The 20,647-nt window shown below is 45.6% G+C and overlaps 1 protein-coding gene across 1 annotated transcript in view; it reads right to left on the bottom strand.

Moving 5' to 3' along the window:
- Positions 1–20,647, bottom strand: part of ZPLD1 (zona pellucida like domain containing 1) — a 244,609-nt gene that overhangs the window by 38,584 nt on the left and 185,378 nt on the right. Inside the window, exon 9 of the mRNA XM_073586265.1 lies at positions 17,864–17,893. Coding sequence (XP_073442366.1) covers positions 17,864–17,893 — 30 coding nt within the window. The remainder of the gene's footprint in view (positions 1–17,863; positions 17,894–20,647) is intronic.

Genomic DNA, 20,647 nt, shown 5'->3' with positions numbered 1-20,647 from the left:
TGCTTTCAGCTTGCGACTGATGTGGTCATTTCGGAGATGGAGGGTGAAGAGGAGGAGAAGGAGGAGGTGCAGGAGCTGTAGAGTGTGAGAGCAACCCTGAGTGACCTTGGGCTCACAATTCTCGGCGTCGGGAGGACGTGTTCCATCCCAAGGTCCGACTGGGTCCCAGCTTCCGCTATGTTAACCCAGTGTGCCGTCAGCGAGATGTACCATCCCTGCCCACAAGCACTTGTCCACGTGTCTGTGTTTACGTGAACTTTCCCAGTAACTGCATTGTTGAGGGCATAGCTAATGTTTTGGGCACGTGCTTGTGTAATGCGGGTACGGCACACTGGGAGAAAGAGTGGCGACTGGGGACCAAGTCATCAGGTTGCGGAAAGCTTCTGTCTCCACCAGCCTAAAAGGCAACATTTTGAGCGCAAGCAGTCGAGAAATGTGTGAATTTAGTATCGTGGCCTGTGGGGGGTTGGCTGCGTATTTGCGCTTGCGTTCCAAGAACTGGGGTAGGAACAACTGAACGCTGTGCTAGGACAAGGATGTGGACATGCTTGATGATGGCCCTACTTGAGTGTGCGCAACGACAAGTGCAGGGCAGTAGGCATCTTCACATACACCATAGACAGGGGGATTGGCTTGCACGCACAACAGCAGGAGAAGCAGTGGTGTCACCCGCATAAACTGTTTCTGGAGCCTGGGGTTAAGCCCACAAAGTCAGGTGCTTTGCTGCCATGTGCCCGATCATGCTGGTGGTGGTCAGGCTGGTAGTTTTTCCACTCCTGCTGATGCTGCCATGGCAGGTGGTGGAAATGGCTTTTATTGGGTTATCGGCAGAGTCTTTAAAAAACAACAAGACTCAGGAAGACCTAACCGTTGTACTGGCAACTTCCATTATGTTGGTGTTAGGGGGATCAGTTGTCCGGCTTCATTTTGTGGCCACCACACTGCTTCTTCCTGCCTGTTGCAGTGCTATGCCTCCCTCACCCTATGTGCTGCTGTCCTCATTTGACATGTCCTCCTGCCAGGTTGGGTCAGTTACTATTTCATCCATCACCTCGTCTTCCACTTCTGCACCCTGGTCCTCCTCCTGACTCTGACAATTGTGTTTTATCATCATCTACCTCTTGTGACATGTACCCAGTGTCGCCTTCATGTGACCGTGGCTGCTCAAATATTTGGGCATCGCTACATGCCATCTCCCTTGCCCCACTTCAAGTGGACCTGCGAGAGTCCAGAATCTACAAGTGGAAGGAAAAGTGCACAGCTCTTCAGAAGAGTGTCCAAGAGTGTGATTGGTTGTCGCCGGGCACTCGGCATGGTGGGAGGAAGGAGGATCAGGGTGAGGAATATGTGGTCCAGACTCACGGCTACTCAGGCTTGACTGTATGGATGGTTGTGGTGGTAGTGGCAAAGTGTCTGGAAGAATTATCCGCTATCCAACCAACAACCTTTTGACACTGCTCTGGGTTCAATAGTGGTGTGCTGCTGCGGTCCCCTAGTAATTGGGACAGGAAGGTCGGGCGGGAAGATGTGGGTGTTTGTTGTTGCAAAATTTCAGCTTGCCCATGGCCTCGGCCTCTGCATGCACCATCACCATCACATCCAGTTCCTCATCCCTTGCCATGCGCTTTGCCCATTGGATGACAATGGACAATTTTTTGCATGGTCACTAGCTGAGTTTAAAATAGCTGGCCAGTAGGTAATTATTTTTCAGCAAACTGGTGTCAATAACTTGCATAAGACTCTCCAACAAAATTTTAGAGTATCCCAGAAATGGCAGAATTTTCTGCGCACTCAGATGTGAACCCTGTGTTGGCCAAACCTGTTATGGATGAGTCACCGTAGGAGGAAAAAAAACAAAAATAATAGCTAAGTCCAGAAAACCGGAGAAGTTGGCAGCTATCGGATTGCAGACCCCTGAACCTATCCACAACAACTAGCAGTAGCCGTGGGGGGTTCCTACGGTGCCCTAGACCCCTCGATCACAGCCGGAGAACTAAATTAGCCTAAAGACAGAAAGGGGAATTCTAAACTGCCCCAGAGCAGACCCCAAAGCAATAGGCAGCCCCCAACATATAATGACTGTGAAGCAAGATGAAAAACACTAACACAGATAGAAAGATAGGTTGAGCAAATGATGGGGCCCAAGCTAACTAAATAGGACAGGACAGAAAAGCCGCTGTCTGCAATTCGCAAAAACCCTATCCAAAAAAGTACCAACAGACTCATAGGAGGAACAGGCCCTGAAGTCGCTAGGCTTCAAAAGACTATATCAGCACTCAGGTATATTCTGAAGACAGAGCCAGAGATCAACAGATCACAGACAAAAATGGAATTCAGCTCACCCCCGGCCGGGGATGGCTGAACTCCAAAAAAACAAGGCAAACAAAACCAGAACTAGAGTGTACAAAAGGCAGAGCAAAACTTAGCTTTGAGAAGCAGAAATCAGACTGGTCTCCAAGAATCCAGCAGGAAAATCACCGGCAAGGCAGCAGGGCATCAGCTGCCTTTTATCCAGTCATTAGTTCCTGTTACCCAGTCATCATCTACCTGCTCAGCTGTTTGGTAATCAGCCTCACTACCTTCCTTCACAGAAGAGGGAGTTCATCAGACCTCACTGGTGAAGGGAAAAATGAACTCACAACAGTACCTCCCCCTTGAGGAGAGGTCACCGAACCCTCATCCATGCCACCAGGGCGATCAGGGTGAGCCCGATGAAAGGCACGCACCAATCTTTCGGCATGAATATCAGAGGCAGAGACCCAGGAATTATCCTCCTGACCATAACCCTTCCACTTAACCAAATACTGGAGTCTCCGTCTAGCCAGACGGGAATCCAGTATCTTCTCTACCTCATACTCCATGTTACCTTCAACCAATACAGGGTCAGGAGGTGCTACCCCAGGAACTACTGGTTAACAAACCTCTTCAACAAGGACTTATGGAACACATTATGAATCTTAAACGTAACAGGAAGAGCCAACCGAAAAGAGACCGGATTAATAATCTCCAAAATCTTGTAAGGTCCAATAAATCTAGGCTTAAACTTAGGAGAAGCCACCTTCCTAGCGATATTTTTTGATGACAACCAAACCATATCACCCACCTTAAACTGGGGACCAATGGTCCTATGCCGGTTGGAAAACCGCTGGGCCTTTTCCTGGGAGAGAGACAACTTATCCACCACTTGGTCCCAGATCTGGTGCATTCTCTCCACCACAGTGTCAACACCTGGGCAGGCAGAAGGCTCCACCTGCCCTGAAGAAAATCGAGGATGAAACCCAAAGTTACAAAAAAAAGGTGACATCAAAGTGGCAGAACTAGCTCTATTATTTAAAGCAAATTCAGCCAAGGGCAAAAATGAAACCCAATCATCCTGATCAGCTGAAATAAAACATCTCAAATACGACTCCAAAGTCTGGTTTGTTCTCTCCGTCTGCCCGTTGGTCTGAGGGTGAAACGCAGAGGAGAAGGACAACTGAATTCCCAGCTTGGAACAGAAAGTCCTCCAAAATCTAGACACAAACTGAACTCCTCTGTCAGACACAATGTTCTCAGGAATCCCGTGCAAGCGAACTACCTGTTGCAAAAACAAGGGCACCAACTCAGAGGAAGATGGCAACTTAGGGAGTGGTACAAGATGAACCATCTTAGAGAATCTATCACAAATCACCCAAATAACGGTCATTCTCTGAGAGACAGGCATATCAGAGATAAAATCCATTGAAATATGGGTCCATGGCCTCTTGGGCATCGGCAAAGGCATCAACAACCCACTAGAGTGAGAACAAGGTTTAGACCGGGAGCAAGTCCCACAGGACTGCACAAAGTTCCTGACATCACGAGACAAGGCGGGCCACCAAAAAGACCGACTCAGTAGATCTCTAGTACCAAAAATACCTGGATGACCAGCCAATGCAGAGCAATGAACTTCAGACATCACTCTTTTCCTCCACTGGTCAGGAACATACAACTTTCCGCTGGGACAACGCTCAGGTTTGTCCTCCTGAAACTCTTCCAGAGCACGTCTCAAATCGGGCGAGATGGCAGAAAGAACTACCCCCTCACCTAAGATGGTAGCAGGCTTGGTCACAAGAGGAGAATCAGCAAAGAAACTCCTAGAGAGGGCGTCTGCCTTGACATTCTTAGTGCCAGGAAGAAAAGAGTCCACAAAATCAAAACGTGTGAAAAACAAGGCCCACCTAGCCTGTCTAGGATTCAAGCGTTTGGCCGACTCCAGGTAAATCAAATTCTTGTGGTCAGTAAGGACCACGACCTGGTGTTTAGCTCCCTCCAACCAATGTCTCCACTCCTCAAATGCCCATTTCATGGCCAACAGTTCCCGATTCCCCACATCATAGTTACGTTCCGATGGGGAGAACTTTCGGGAAAAGAAAGCACAGGGATTCATTTTAGTTATCACAGGATCTTTTTGGGACAAAACAGCTCCTGCACCAATCTCAGAGGTGTCCACCTCTACCTGAAACGGGAGTGAGACATAAGGTTGCCGCAGAACCGGAGCAGAAGTGAATCTTCGCTTCAGCACCTGAAAGGAAGAAACGGCCTCCGGAGACCAATTCAGCACAACAGCACCCTTCTTAGTCAAATCAGTCAATGGCTTGGCAATACTAGAAAAATTAGCTATAAATTTCCGATAAAAATTAGCAAAACCCAAAAATCTTCTGGAGGGCCTTCAAAGAAGTGGGCTGAACCCAATCATAAATGGCTTGTACCTTGGCCGGGTCCATTTCAATAGTTGACAGAGACAAAATGAATCCCAAAAATGAAATCCTCTGTACACCAAACAGGCATTTCGATCCCTTGACATACAGGGAATTCTCCCTCAAAATCCGGAACACAGTCCGAACATGTTCCACATGGGAGTCCCAATCCTTGGAAAAGATCAAAATATCATCCAAATAGATAATCAAAAATGTATCCACAAAGTCTCAGAAAATATCGTTCATGAAGGATTGGAAGACAGAAGGGGCATTAGTGAGCCCAAAAGGCATCACCAGGTACTCAAAATGTCCCTCCAGAGTATTAAACGCCGTCTTCCATTCATCCCCATGCTTAATGCGAATAAGATTATACGCCCCCCGAGGTCAAGCTTGGTAAACCAGCAAGCACCTTTAACTCTGGAGAATAGATCAGAAATCAGGGGTAACGGATACTGATATTTAACAGTAATTTTGTTGAGGGCACGATAGTCAATACAAGGCCTTAATGAACCATCTTTTTTAGCAATGAAAAAAAAACCCAGCACCTAAGGGTGAATAGGATGGTCTAATATGACCCTTCTCCAACGACTCCTTAATATAGGATCGCATAGCCTCGTGCTCGGGTACAGATAAATTGAAAAGCCGACCCTTGGGAAATTTACACCCCGGGCTCAGCTCAATTGCACAGTCATAACTCCTATGAGGAGGCAAAGACGCAGACTCATTCTCACTAAATACATCATAAAAGTCAGCCAAATAGTCAGGAACATGCGACTGGGGAGAGGTGGAGAAAGCAGGAGCATCACTAAGAGCACACGGACAACCCCAACTCACCACAGACACAGATTTCCAATCCAAAACTGGATTATGGATTTGCAACCAGGGAAACCCCAGAACAATGGTATCATGCAAATTATGCAACACCAAAAATCTGCAATTTTCTTGATGGTCTGGAGCGACCCGCATTACCACCTGGGTCCAAAACTGAGGTTTATTTTTCGCCAAAGGAGTCGCATCAATACCCCTCAAAGGGATAGGCGTCCGCAAAGGCGTCATAGGAAATCCACAACGTTTAGCAAAATCCAAGTCCATCAGGTTCAGAGCTGCTCCCGAATCCACAAAAGCCTTGGCGGAAAATGTGGACGGGGAGCAGATCAGAGTAATTGCCAGAAGAAAGTTAGGTTGAACACCACCCACAACAAATGTGTGTGCAAAATGTTTCTCTCGTTTAGAGCAGACAGAAATGATATGCGAGGCATCACCACAGAAGAAACACAGCTTATTACGCCTTCTGAACTCCTGACGCTGCGCCCCAGACAAAACTCTATCACATTGCATAGGTTCAGACATTTGTTCAACAGGTGGCAACACCTCTCGTGCGGTTTTGCGTTCACGCAAACGCCGATCAACCTGAATGGCTAATGACATAGAATCGTCAAGACCAGAGGGAACAGGAAATCTCACCATAGTATCTTTTAAGGTTTCTGACAAACCTCTCTGAAAGAGAGCTGCCAAGGCATCATCATTCCAGGTAGTAAGGACCGCCCACTTTCAGAATTTTTGACAGTACAACTCTGCAGAATCCCGACCTTGGCTCAAAGCCAACAGGGCCTTTTCAGCCTGATGAATAGCATTAGGTTCATCATACAACAACCCCAAGGCTTGAAAAAATGCATCCACATTATTTAGAATAGGATCATCAGGTTTCAAAGAAAACGCCCAATCCTGGGGATCGCAAAGAGATGACAATTTTAACCCGCTGCGCGGAGCTCCCCGACGAGTTAGGCTTGAAGGCAAAAAATAATTTAAATTATTCTTGAAATTCAAAAATTTAGACCGATCCCCAAAAACACATCAGGAGTAGGGATCTTTGGTTCAGCAGCATGTGAATGAGTAAGATAGGCGGAAATTCCCTGCACTTCCGCAGCGAGCTGCTCCACACGATCAGACAATTGCTTCATCTCCATTGAGAGAAAAAAAATTCCAAATTTCCCCTACGGCCTCAGAGATATAGAGGAAAAAATATACACAAAGAAATTCTGACACCTTTTTTTTTTTTTTTCTTACAATTCTTTCCTGCTATTGAGTACCCTAGGATCTGCGGTGGGGCCGGTGATTCTGTTATGGATGAGTCACCGAAGGAGGAAAAAACAAAAATAATAGCTAAGTCCAGAAAACCAGAGAAGTTGGCAGCTATCGGATTGCAGACCCCTGAACCTATCCACAACAACTAGCAGTAGCCGTGGGGGTTCCTACGGTGCCCTAGACCCCTCGATCACAGCCGGAGAACTAAGTTAGCCTAAAGACAGAAAGGGGAAATCTAAACTGCCCCAGAGCAGACCCCAAAGCAATAGGCAGCCCCCAACATATAATGACTGTGAAGCAAGATGAAAAACACTAACACAGATAGAAAGACAGGTTGAGCAAATGATGGGGCCCAAGCTAACTAAATAGTACAGGACAGAAAAGCCGCTGTCTGCAATCCGCAAAAACCCTATCCAAAAATGTACCAAGAGACTGATAGGAGAAACAGGCCCTGAAGTCGCTAGGCTTCAAAAGACTATATCAGCACTCAGGTATATTCTGAAGACAGAGCCAGAGATCAACAGATCACAGACAAAAATGGAATTCAGCTCACCCCCGGCCGGGGATGGCTGAACTCCAAAAAAACAAGGCAAACAAAACCAGAACTAAAGTGTACAAAAGGCAGAGCAAAACTTAGCTTTGAGAAGCAGAAATCAGACTGGTCTCCAAGAATCCAGCAGGAAAATCACCGGCAAGGCAGCAGGGCGTCGGCTGCCTTATATCCAGTCATCAGTTCCTGTGACCCAGTCATCATCTACCTGCTCAGCTGTTTGGTAATCAGCCTCACTACCTTCCTTCGCCAGAAGAGGGAGTTCATCAGACCTCACTGGTGAAGGGAAAAATGAACTCACAACACAAATCCCTGTTTAAAATACATGCCCTGTAGATAACTATTGTTTTTTCAGCAAACTGGTGTCAATAACTTGTATAAGACACGCCAACAAAATTTTACAGTAGCCCAGAAATGGCAGAATTTTCTGCCCACTCAGATGTGATCACTGTGACGGCCAAACTCATGTTTAAAATAGTTGGATTTTCACGCTGTAATATGGAAAGGATCTGGGCTTGCTGTATTCTGCAGTGCCAACAAGCAAAAGGAGTGTTAGGGTTGGCAGATTGCACTAAGTAAAATAAAATATAAAGTGCAATCGCAACCCACGGTCCAACGTGCAGAGATGTAACCTGCTGCTAGTGAGAATAATGAACAAAACAGAGAGTGTTACCTCAGCACACTGTTTTAACGCCACTCAGTGTGAATGGAATGCAGAGTACCTGTCATGCCCGCCATGTCTGGTATACCGCATGACTCCTGGAGCTGTGTGCAGGTGCACTGAACTATCATACCCGCCACATGTCTGTTATGCCGCATGACCCCTGGAGCAGTGTGCACGCGCACCGAGCTGTCATACCCGCCATGTCTGTTATGCCACATGGTGCCTGGAGCAGTGTGCACGCGCACTGAACTATCATGCCCGTTATGTCTTATGCTGCAAGATCCCTGGAGCAGTGTGCACATGCACCTTGTGATTGTTGTGCTGCAAGATGCCTGGAGCAGTGTGCATGCGCACCTCACCTCATGGCTGCATGCCATTGCTGTGTGCGCGCCCTTCTCTGCTCTACCTGCTGTGATCGTCAGTATGGTCCAGCAGTATCTGATCCAGCAATCCTTCCTATGGTCCTGGACTCCCTGATCATGTGACCCTCTCTATGTCAAGCAGAATCTGATCCAGCAATCCTTCCTATGGTCCTGGACTCCCTGATTATGTGACCCTCTCTATGTCCAGCAGTATCTGATCCAGCAATCCTCTCTATGATTCTGGAGGATCTGAACCGGAAGTCCTCTCCTGGTCCAGACCCGGAAGTGCAGGTGCTAATGCCCTATATCAGACCACCCCTTCCTATGGTCGGGGCCTGAGTATCGTGTTGCTTCCCTGCATGGCTGCTTGGTCTGCTCGGTCGCTCCCTGTATTCTGTGCCCCTGCACTCTGCCCTGTTGTGTGTCTCTGCACACGCTCTGTGCTTGTATTCTGCCTCTTGTCCTGTGCCATGTCTTGTGTTGTCCTTTGTGCCATGTTTTGTCTCTGTCATGCTTTGACTTGTAGTCCTTCCTGTGTTCTCTGCCTGCTTTGCCATGTCTTTCCATGCTATGCTTTGCCTTGTAGTACTTCCTATGTTCTCTGCTTTGCTTGTTTCGCCATGTCTGCCTTTGCTATTCTGAGCCTTGTAGTACTTCCACGTTCCCTGTCTTTGCCTGGTTTTCCTTACTCTGTCTTCTGGTGCTCTCTTGCACATTCCATGTCTAGTCTCAAGGTTCTGCCTTGACCCGGCTCTGGGCTTCGGCCTACAATCCGCTGCTAGACTCTGTCCTATGGTGCTCTTTAGCACATTTCCTGGCTAGTCTCAAGGTTCTCTCTTGACCCTGCTCTGGGCTTCGGCCTACGCTGCGCTGCTAGCCCTATACTCTCTCTGACCCGGCTCCGTGCTTCTGCCTATGTTCCGCTCCTTGTTCTGTACCTTGCCTAGTTTTGCCTTGTTTCTTGCCTTGGCTAGCCTTGCTTCTTCACATGCCCTTTGCATGTGCCTGGCCTTCCCTCGCCGCCTGTTTGTGCCTCAGCCGTGCCACGCTATCTGTGCTTGCCTGCTTGTGCCTCAGCCGTGCTCATCGGCCAGTGACAGCTGTGTCGCCTGTTATGCCTCAGCCGGGTTCACCTCAATCTTGCCCATCTGTCTGTGCCTCAGCCTGACCAGCTAGCCAGTGCCCCAGCTGTGCTCTCTATGCTTCCTTGCACCCACGCTGTCTCTGCACTGTGCTTTGCGTGCCTTCTTAGCACGTGCAGGCCCTAGCCTGCTCCTTGGCATAACTCCCCATGCCTCTGTAAAAGTACGCACAGGCCTTGCCATGTACCCTGTTGTGCCCTCTAGCAAGCACAGGCCCTAGCTTATTCCCTGTGGTGCCCTCTTGCATGCACAGGCCCTAGCTTGTACCCTGTCATGCATTCTTGCGTGCACAGGCCTTAGCCTGAACCCTGGCGTGCTTCCTAGCACGTGCAGGACCTTGCCTTGAACCCTGACCCTGGCGTGTCCCCTAAACACGCACCATGCCTAGTGTGTTGAACCCTGCCTTGCACCTTGCCTTGGACCCCGGCATGTCCCTAGCATGCATCCTGCCTTGGACCATGGTGTGCCCTAGCACACACCCTGCCTTGAACTTTGCCTTGGACATTGGCGTGTTCCCTAACACGCACCATGTCTGGAGCTCTGTCGTGCCTCCTTGCCTGAACCCTGATTTGCCTGCTGGATGCCCGGAACCTGCCGATCGCTGCCAGAGATTGTAAGCCTGACGACTGTGGCCTGATGTCCGGAGCTGATGTCCGCAGCTGATGCCCTGATCCTGTCGATCGTTGCCAGCTGTCCAGAGTCCGATGCCATAGAGCCTTGCTTGTACCTAGGCGTGCCATCTAGCATGTACTATGCCATGGACCTTGGCGTGCCACGCACGCACCTTGCTGTGTTTTCCTGTTATCACGTTTTGCACCTGTTGTTACCCTGAGATTGCCTTAATGAAGATACCTTGAACCCACGCCTTGTCTTGTTTTCTGCATGTCCCTTGTTGTCAGACACTTCACATTGTGTCTCCTTGAGCAGGCCGTCTGGTTCCAGCAGTTGTGGTGGCTCACCCCCTTGGTCTTGCCCCTGACACTCCCTGTATAGCTCGCCCTCGGTGGGTGGGTGCCACGACCCCAAGGGTCCACTCTGAAGAAAACGACTCAGCATAAGCTGACTCCATCACAGTACCAAGCTCAGTTATTTCACTGAGAGGAACAGCCCTAAGTATGACTAGTACTATACCCTGTTATTGTCACAGGGATGTGAGCACTTGGATTGAGCTAGCTCTGCAACTAAACCATGCTAACACTAACAGCACAGATGAATGAAGCAGATGCTGAGCCAGAAGAAAAGAACTCTTATGACTCTAGGTACAATACCTTGTTGCCTTCATAGAGAGATAAAATATAAGGGTTGAGCTTGCTCTGTAACTAAATTGTGCTAACCGCACACCAGAACGAAACAGGTGCTAAGCTAAGCAGCTAGTTACCCCAGTCCTGACGCTACCGAACTTGTTCTTGACCACCAACTTAGGCATGTAGCAGGCTAGAGACTCAGACGTTGTGCCACGGGTACAAAACTGTATAGGTGTGCTACCTGCCTGCCAACGTGTACAGCCCTTGAGTGCAGAACACACAAACTTGCAGAGTGGCAGAGTATCCACCCACACACACCCAACATAAATGATACTAACACACCCGCGTGTTCCATTGAGAGCCTTTTATATGCTAGGCTCCACCCTAAACACTCACGTCCAGTCTGTCGAGGCGTCGCCCGTGGGCCAATCCAGAGCTGCCACCTCATCAGAGCCGGTAACGTCCAACCACCAATGGGAAGACGCCACATCACGGACATGCTCAGTAAGGTGATCTCTGAACTTAGACTCCAGAGCACAATGCTGCACCTGTATATTACCGGTTACCATAGACTATTTGTCTGGAGAACTAGCAGTAACCAAACATATACAACAAGCCTGAGCAAGATGCTGGGACCGAGGTCTGTGCTGCGCAACTATTGCAGCAGCCAGAGATCAATGAGAGACCATAGGAGCAGATCATGCTTGGGATCTATCCAGTGAAGCTGGAAAATCCTGATGCCTAACATGGAGCAAAAAACACTGTGTGGTCTGGATTGTTTTTGAAAAAAAATAATTAGTATTAAGATGCAAAAAAAAAAAATTATTCCTGGCCCCTGAGGTTATGTATATACAGTAAATATCTGTATTAGGCAGCAGCAGACAGTACTGGAAGGGACCCTCTTGCTAGATGCAATGAAGTCTACCTCATACATTACCTGCCTACCTAATGTTAGGTGTCGGATTCCTGCAGCTGCACAGTGGGAATCCAGAGCCACATATCCAGTGGTCTCCCATTCCTTTCTGACCGCTCAGAAACCTGCACAGCAATCGCAACCATCCAGGTACCCTGCTCAGACCAGCTCTCTGGGTCTGGATGTCTCTGCCACCTCTGGACCAGCAATGTTAGCGCATCCTGCTTTGCAGGAAATCACTCCAGAGGCTAAGTCCTCTCGCCGCGCTACTGGGCATGCCCATGAGACGATCTCCCAGTGGAGATCGGGGGGGTCACGTGCTCAGGTCCTTGTCCTGATCTGATTGGCCCATCTCAGAGGTCTGGAAGGTCCCAGAAGCGCATGGCTGTGAAAGGCCCGAATGGCCGCTCGCCCATGCGCTAGTATAGACTATACTTGCTAGGTGTGAATGGTGATGGATGTATGATTTTGGTGACTGACTCATTATGAAACCCCTTCCCTCTGATATTACGCATGTGGATAGGGAATTAGTGTTATTGTCAGCGCCAGTCAGTGGCAAGCCATACACCACAGTGCATACCGCACCGCTACACTAGCGTCCGATAGTGTGTTGCCTCACGGCACTGTCGTACAGCGGCAGTAGTTACTGCCATGCTGCAGTTAGCAGCACTTACTGGCGTCCGCAGTAGCGACGCCGCATGCACGGTAGGTCAAGTCGGACACCGACCTCTGCCTTGGGCCGTGTCCTGTGACCATATACCATGTGTGTATGCCAGCTGAGACCTGTGAAGCTAACAGGCTCGGTGTTTATGCTTTATTTGTACTAAAGCGCCTCTGTGAGGTTAACAGAGTCCGCTCTGCGCACCTCGGGTGACGTTTAACCCGAGCGCAGTATACCGCCATATAGCGAGTCTGCTATTACTCAGCAGCGGTTGTTACACCTACTGCACGGTGGACCCCGGGCGGTGAATGCACTTCCTATTATTTATATTTAGTGCATTCCGCCGTCCCTAACACCTAGCACTGATATCAATGCACTTTGATTAGTCCTCAGAAAGACTGTTGGTTTAGATGGATTTGTGCATAAAAGATGGTATACCTACACTAACTAAAACAACACGAAATCTGTCCCTTTTTCTGCAGCAACTCTCCTTACACTGACTAAGTCTGGAGTAGGGTTTGACGAGCACGGCGCCGCCCAGTCTCGTATAGACCTGGTGACGCGGTGCGGCCAGCCAATCACTGTAATGCTGCAAACAACATGGCTGCGGCATTACAGTGTGTGGCAGACAATCCCTGCATGTTGATTGGCTATGTAAAGAGTGCCAAATATGCAGGACAGGGACCCGAGCTCTCGCCAAGCAACCCCGGAAATGCTCAGTACTAGCCGAGCATCTCGAGCAGTGAGATGCTCGGTCGGGCACCGAGCACTTCTGAGCATGCTCATTCATCACTAGTTATCAACAAAGCAGTGGTACTGGTATTTGCTCCTATGTGTGACACGGAACAGGTAGAGCCCTTCCAGAATCCTACTAAATGTCCACCAGGATACTGGTGTGCATGTTTCTGACCAAACTGTCACAAAACAGAAAACATAAGGATGACATGATGTCTGACGTCCTGTAGTGGGAACTGTGCTCACAGTCCAGCACTAAGCAGACCTATTAAAATTGGCAGGTCTGCATTGGTGCTCTATTCTTTTGACAAATAAGATCAGGATCACACCATGCACATGTGACAGATGTGAATGAGTCTGGAAATGCTGTGGTGAAGATTATGCTAAGACCGGGATCACACATGCGAGAAACTCGGACAAGTCTCGAATCTTAATACCCAGCACTGCAGCTGGCACTAGGGAGCGAAGTGTGCGGCTGCATGTATTGCTATGCAGCCACACGCTCCAATCTGAGTGCCGGCGGCAGTGCCGGATATTAACATTCGGGACTTCTTCGAGTTTCTCGCATGTGTGATCCTGGCCTAATTGTAAAAATAGCAACAGCTGTAGCTATGTTGGACAGACAGCAGAGGATGCAGTCTGAACTGTTGAAGCTTTCTAATGTGTGAAGTTCCACTTGACTTTACTGTATGACGACCCATTTTTATTATGTGTTTCTCTTTTTGTGGTCATCCACATTGCGTGGATGCAGATAATAGTTGCTCTATGTCCAAGTTAAGCAGTTCATTCTCTCACAACATATGGGTGCTAATGATTCTGCTGAAACTGAAATCAGCAACAAGTCTATGGCCCAGCTCCTAAACACCATAAAAATATTACAGAACATCTTAGTAAAAGAGTCCGATGGAAGAAATCTTCTAGAGGTTCATATAAAATTGGACAAAGGAATGGCAAACAGTTCAGAGCTTAAAATTATGAAGCCAAACTGCATAATGTCAGTTTCCAACTTTGGCAGTTTAAAATGGAAATGTTGCTGTCAAGAGATGACTTGTGGAACCTTATTACTACAGAGACAATACATATTAATCTATATACAGTGCGTCTGTAAAGTCATGGTGCTCTTTTGACCAGTCACAGGAAAGCAACTAAAGAAGATAGAAATGTGAAATCTGCTTCAAATAAAAGAAAAACTCTCCCAGTTTCACACCTATTCAGTGCAGTTCAATGTGGGCTCCATTTGTTGCCCTACACACAATCCAAATGATAATGAAGCTCTTGCCATACACGGGTAAGGATGTCTGGTGTAACAGAGTGAATAACATCTGTGATTCTCTGTTTTAGGCTGGACTCACACACAACGACTAAATAATCGGTCCGTTTTTGACGGACCAAAATCGCAGAAATGATTCATGAACAGTCATCCGTATGTCATCCGATTTTAATGTGAGGATGCGATTTTGCCACATGTAAGCATCCGTTTGACATCCGTGTGACATCTGTCTGCCGAGATTTTCTTGCAGGTTTGCAAAATGGACATATAATGGAGCCCAATGACAGGTTAAAACCAAAACAAAAGAATAGATATATACACAAAGAATATATATATATATATATATATATATATATATATATACACATATATACTGTACATATATATATACACATGTCATTGAGACACATATATGTATATATATATATATATATATTTATATATATATTTATATTTCATGGAGTTCTACATAGCAGAATTACCACTAATTCAATTGCCGGCTTCTGTCAAAACATTCCAAAACCCGACGTGAAATGACACATGGTTTACATACAGTAAACCATTTCATTTCATGTTTTTTTTTATATGTACCTGACTAATAATTAGATGAGGGTTTGTGTGTAAAATTTGGGACATGTAGGTGTTAAATTAAGGGATTAATTCGTTGTAAAAAAAAATGTGTGGGCTCCCGCGGTAAAATCACAACCAGAGAGGTAAAGCAGGTGAGTAAGGGAAGATTTTATAGCCTTGAGAGGGACCATTGTTTTTGGCCCACCTGGCTAAAAAAAATCTGCCCCCAGACACCCCAGAAAAGGCGCATCTATTCTGCTCCTGTGGGTGGAGAGGAGGCGTGCCAAATTTCACCCAAATTGGGCGAGAACTGTGGATTTCTATAGAGCGGGCTACTACAGATTTTGAGTTTTTTAGGTCAGCCAGGGGATTCTGCGCAGCCTCACTGATGTCACTGGCTGACCTGAGGTGAACTAATGAGCGTGTGAAAAAATGCAGAAACTTTCCCATGCTAATTAGTTCATCTCCGGGCAGCCAGGGAGGATGCGCAGAGATGAAATAATTCATTCTGGCAGTGGTTTACATGGGGCTGGTCGCATTAGCACTGGTCCCTGTGTAAACCACTTAATCCTTTCTGATGGATTGCAGCAGGGTACGTGACTGAGCAGCGGAGAGGTAAGGATATGGTTGCTTTTTTGTTTTATTTTTGTTACAGGTTGATGGCTTTTATTTGGATTAGCAGAGAAATAAATTTTATCAAAAACTAGGTGTCTTTATTTCATTAAAAAAAAATTAATTTTTCATTAATGTCTGTGTGTGTTTTTTAACCCTTTAGTAGTTTAGGGTTAATAATGGATTGGTGTCTTATTGACACCTCTCCATTATTAATCGGCTTAATGTCACCTTCCTATGCAAGGTGACATTAAACCATTAATATAAACCCATTAGCCACTGCTATAGGGCAATGGGAATATAGAGGATAAGTGCCAGAAAAGCTGTACAATGGCCGGTCATCATGAAGGGGTCCCATGCCATTTTGCCATTTTTTTAATTGTTTAAATAAATAATTTTAAAAAATGTCACAGTGTCCACCACCCCATTTTTGGCAACCAACCAACATAAAGCAGACAGCTGGGGGCAGGTATTCTCAGACTAGGAAGGGTCCATAAATATCATCCTTCCCCAGCACGCAGCTGCCCCAGAAAAGGTGTATTTATTAGATGCGCCAATTCTGGTGCTCTTCTCATTTTTCATGGTGTGGTAGCAAGAGAGGTTATAGATTTGAGGTTGATATCAGCTATTTTATGGCCACTGACATGAAGCTCATGGGTAAATAATGGATAGGCATCTATAAGATACCCCCATTACTAACCCCATAGTTTGATTGTAAAAAAAAACCCAGCCAGAGTAAAGACCTTTTATTGACATAAAGACACTGACACCATTATTTGAAAAAAAAAGCAAAGGGCTAGTGCGAATAGCTGGGCAAAGGGCCAGAAATGGTGCATTAAACAGATGTTCACTGTGGGAACCGCAGCTCTCTGTCCAGCGGTAACGATCTTACTGCTGATCAGCGCTCATATTTACCACGCTGTCACGCAACTGACAATGGCAAATCATGGATGCTCAGAGCAACATTCAAATGAATGAGGTCCAGGTCCGAGTTAGAGCACTGTTCTGGACCTGAACCAAACTTTTTTAAATGATCAGTCGAACCCGAACATCCATGGGTTTGCCAATCACTACCCTTAAGTACTAAGCAATTTTTTTTTATTTTGCTCTTTTGTTACTTCTTCCTCTTATTTGGCCCACATAGCTGTGTGAGAGCTTGTTGTCTGCTTGACAAACTGTATGCTTGAATGACTTCATCCAATTTATCATGTGATGTACTGGAAAGTGGGGAAAAAAATCCATGTGGGGCAAAATAGCAAAAAAAAGCACAAATCGGCAATTTTTTTTGTATTTTTGCTTACAACATTTGTTTTACTGTAAAAAATTCTGGAAACATGATTCTTCAGGTTAATACGATTATGAAGATACCGAAAAAGTATAATTTCTGTTTTATTTAAGTGGTGAAATTTTTTCTAGAAAGTTGTAATAAAAAAATTTGCTTGTGATGCCATTTTCTGAGAACCGTAATGTCTTCAATTTTCAGGATATAGAGCTAATGTAAGGGATTCTTATTTTGTTCTGTGAGGTGATGATTTTATTTATATAATTTTATGGTAGATACAATGTTTTGATTGCCTCTTATTAAACTTTTTTGTGCTATAGCAATTGCCGAAAAAACCCAATTCTGGCTGTTTAATTTTTTTTTCTCTTAAAGTTGTTTACAATTTAATTAATATTATTTTATATTTTGATAGATTAGACATTTTTAATGTAGTCATACTAAATATGTGTATTTTGTATTTCTTAATTTTGATTTGAGCTTTTTTTAAATATTTTTATTTTTTCTTTTTTTTACTCTTCACAGTATTTTTTAGTCCTTTTGGGGGACTTGAACATGTAATGGTCTTATTCATTGTACTATGTACAGCAATATCATAATATTGATGTATTTAACAAAAATTAAGGTCTTCTAAGAATGGCAGCCACATCATGACAGGCAACAGGGTCTTCAGCAGACCCCTGGCAGTCATGACAATCCGTCGGTGGCCTGCAATCACTTCATGTGCATGCTGATCAGGGCATAGATTAGCGCTCCTTCCGGCCGCCTCATTGTCAATGCTGCTGCTTGTTAGGTATTTCTTGCATGTGTTGTGGCTGTCTAACGTCCATGAGACATGCAGCCGTGGAAAATCGTCCATATATTTCAAACACGCTGAAGACACTAAGACAGCTCACAAGCATGCTCGGATAACACCCTATCCAAGCACGTTCTCTCATCTCTAGTAAATAACAGTGAATTTGAGTGTATTGGTAGCCAGGTACAGTTAGTAGCATAACATTAGTCAATTAACATTTTTAACAAATACAACAAATATAATGAAAATAAAATTAACTTACCAAGCTGTGAGTTATTGGTGGGTGTTTCATCTAGAATAAATTTAAAATATAGATTAAATGCTCTGTTTTAAAAAGAATGCATTATAAGAATCTTACCGTAAACTATAGTTTTTACTTTAAACATACTTTGAAAATAAAAATATATATATATTTAATATATATATATATATATACAGTATATATATTTACTTTTCATTGCATTTCACTATTGATATTAATGATAATTACCGTATATTTCAGATTATAAGACAAACTTTTTTTCCACCAAATTTTAGGGGAAAATGGGGTGCGTCTTATAATTCGAATGGTAACTGGAGCTTACCAGCCAGGGTGGAGCAGGGTCTTAGGCTGGTTTCACATTTGCGTTTTTTAGCGCTGGAAAAAAACGCTAACCTGCGCATGCGTTTTTTCCCCTATATTTAACATGGGTGCGCATACCTGCGCGCTGCCATGCGCATGTATGCGATTTTCATGCGCTGCGTTTTTTTGGGGTGTGCGTTGGTATTTTCCAGATGCAGCATGTTGCATTTTTTTGGCCCTGCAAAAAAGCGCATGAGCACATATGCGCACGTTTTGCGCTAAAAATGGCCATTATAGCCTATGGGTGCGCATATGTGCGCATTGGCATGCTTATGTATGCGTTTTTTTGCACCAGCGTTTTTTTTTTTAACCATGGAATTTAGGGGTTTGGGTTAGAGTTAGGGTTAGTTAAGGGGGTTTAGGGTTAGGGTTAGGGTCAGGGTCAGGGTTAGGGTTGGGGTTTGGGTCAGGGTTAGGGTTAAGTATGGTTTGGTTAAGGGTTAGGGTCAGGGTTAGGGTCAGGATTAGGGTTAAGTATGGTTTGGTTAAGGGTTAGGGTCAGGGTTAGGGTTAGGGTCAGGGTTAGGGTTAGGGTTAGGGTCAGGGTTAGGGTTAGGGTCAGGGTTAGGGTTAAGTATGGTTTTGTTAAGGGTTAGGGTCAGGGTTAGGGTCAGGATTAGGGTTAAGTATGGTTTGGTTAAGGGTTAGGGTCAGGGTTAGGGTTAGGGTTAGGGTTAGGGTCAGGGTTAGGGTTAGGGTTAGGGTCAGGGTTAGGGTTAGGGTCAGGGTTAGGGTTAAGTATGGTTTTATTAAGGGTTAGGGTCAGGGTTAGGGTTAGGGTCAGGGTTAGGGTTAGGGTTAGGGTTAGAGTTAGGGTCAGGGTTAGGGTTAGGGTTAGGGTCAGGGTTAGGGTTAGGGTTAGGGTTAGTTAGGGTTTAGGGTTTGGGTTAGGGTTAAGTATGATTTGGTTAAGGGTTAGGGTCAGGGTTAGGGTTAGGGTCAGGGTTAGGGTTAGGGTTAGGGTCAGGGTTAGGGTTAGTAAAGTCATGGTTTGGGTTAGTGTGAGGGGCCACCCTTATGTTGGAAAAAAACGCAAACGCGGTAAAAACGCACTAAAAACGCATACAAACGCATAAAAACGCTGCGTTTTTTTCATGCATGCTCATAAAAATGCTTGAAAAAAACGCAGCAGTTGTATGCTTTTGTATGCGTTTTTTCAATGCGTTTTTTTGCGGGAAAAACGCGCTGCAAAAAAAAGCAAGTGTGAAACTAGCCTTAGGGTCGCTGCTGAAAGAATCTGAGAGCAGCAGAGGCAGGAGTTGGGTGATGGCTGTGGGCCCCAGGCTGGTATGATGAGCCCCGCACTTTCCCCACTCTTCTAGCATGTGCAAATTGAGATCTTGGCACCGAGATCTTATCTCCTGAGGTCTCTGCTGCCGAGATCTGAATTGCATATGAGCCGCCTCTGGCATCCATTTTCCCAGAGTCCACCACATTAGAAAGTCTTGAAGGTGCCGAGTTCCGGGCTTTCACGAAATGTCGGCTGAGACCCAGCACAACTGAACAACTTGTTATACCAGGCTGTGGCCCGCAGCCATGGCCCAACTCCTGTCATTGTCGAACACTCCATTCTATCAGCCTGGAGCCCACAGCATCTCCTGCCTCTACCAGCAGCGATCTTGACACCAGCGGATTATAACAAACACCATTTTATTAAAAAAAAACATTTTTTTTCCTACAAGGATGAAACTTTTCATATGGAAACAAACTTAAAGGGGTTGTCCTACAATAAAGTATATTTTAGTTAATTCATCTTAGAATAAAATATTGGAATAATTTAATGTTATGTAATAGCAATAAAAAGCACGTGGTCTAATGGCCTAACTTAAATATGTAATAACAAAGGATAAAAAAACATGAATAATACAGGTAATAAAGTATGATGCCAACAAAAGTGCACAGTATGATAACCCTACTATACCCTCCCTCAATCACCCTGCAATGATGTGATATGATTCCCAAGTTGTAATCCTCAGACAGCCCTCCCCTCCATACAGTGTAATGGCCAAAAAGGTGTTCCATAGAGTATGATGGCCACAAAAAGTGCTCCTTACAGTATAATGGGGCCCTGCATTGCCCTCCATAAAGTATAATGACCACAACAATTGCTCGATGCAGTATAATTGCTACAAAAAGTGCTCCATACAGTATAGTAGCCCTATATAGTGCTACATACAGTATAATGGCCCCACAGTAAAAAACAATAAATAAATACTCACCTATTCATGTCTTCTGGTACTCTGCATATCTTGGCACAGCGGGCGCATTGTAAAGACGTCATCGTGCCCTCTGTGTTTAGATGTCAGAAGCAGAGGTGTAATGATGGGAGAGGGAGAGTCAACTAACTCTCTTTCCCCCATCATTGCTTTCAATGGTATGGGCATCCAGGATCATACACTTGAAAGTGCGATGCCAGGCTGGCCC

The sequence above is a fragment of the Dendrobates tinctorius genome, unplaced genomic scaffold (genome assembly GCF_039654945.1).
Source record: "Dendrobates tinctorius isolate UK_male_01 unplaced genomic scaffold, ASM3965494v1 ptg000091l, whole genome shotgun sequence".
Classification (NCBI taxonomy): domain Eukaryota; kingdom Metazoa; phylum Chordata; class Amphibia; order Anura; family Dendrobatidae; genus Dendrobates; species Dendrobates tinctorius.
Note: the sequence above shows the minus strand (reverse complement) of the source record. Positions and strands in the feature narration are given on the sequence as shown.